The 283-nt window shown below is 67.1% G+C and overlaps 1 protein-coding gene across 1 annotated transcript in view; it reads left to right on the forward strand.

Annotated features, from left to right (window-relative positions):
* The window catches only part of DNAH17 (dynein, axonemal, heavy chain 17), a 76,281-nt gene that overhangs the window by 41,325 nt on the left and 34,673 nt on the right, over nt 1-283 (forward strand). Inside the window, 1 exon segment of the mRNA XM_014531725.1 lies at nt 101-244. Within this exon segment, the coding sequence (XP_014387211.1) occupies nt 101-244 (144 nt within the window).

A 283-nucleotide genomic window follows, 5' to 3' on the forward strand; every position in this document is an offset into this window, starting at 1 on the left:
AACACAAACCCACCTGTGTCCCCAAAGCAAAGCCAACCCGGGGCGGGGTCTGGGCTCTGGGTTCCCCGGTGGCCGCGTGACCCCGCCTCCGTGTGACCCCGCCTCCGCCAGGTGCTCAAGTCCCTCAACAAGACCTACCAGAACCTGAAGAGGAAGCCGGTGGCCGTGGACCTGGACCCCAAGGCCGTCACCTGCGACGAGCTCTTCGGCGTCATCAACCCGGCGACCAGGGAGTGGAAAGACGGTAACGGAGAAGCGGCTGGCCGCGTGGGGGCGGGGTCAC

The sequence above is a fragment of the Myotis brandtii genome, unplaced genomic scaffold (assembly GCF_000412655.1).
Source record: "Myotis brandtii unplaced genomic scaffold, ASM41265v1 scaffold825, whole genome shotgun sequence".
Lineage (NCBI taxonomy): Eukaryota > Metazoa > Chordata > Mammalia > Chiroptera > Vespertilionidae > Myotis > Myotis brandtii.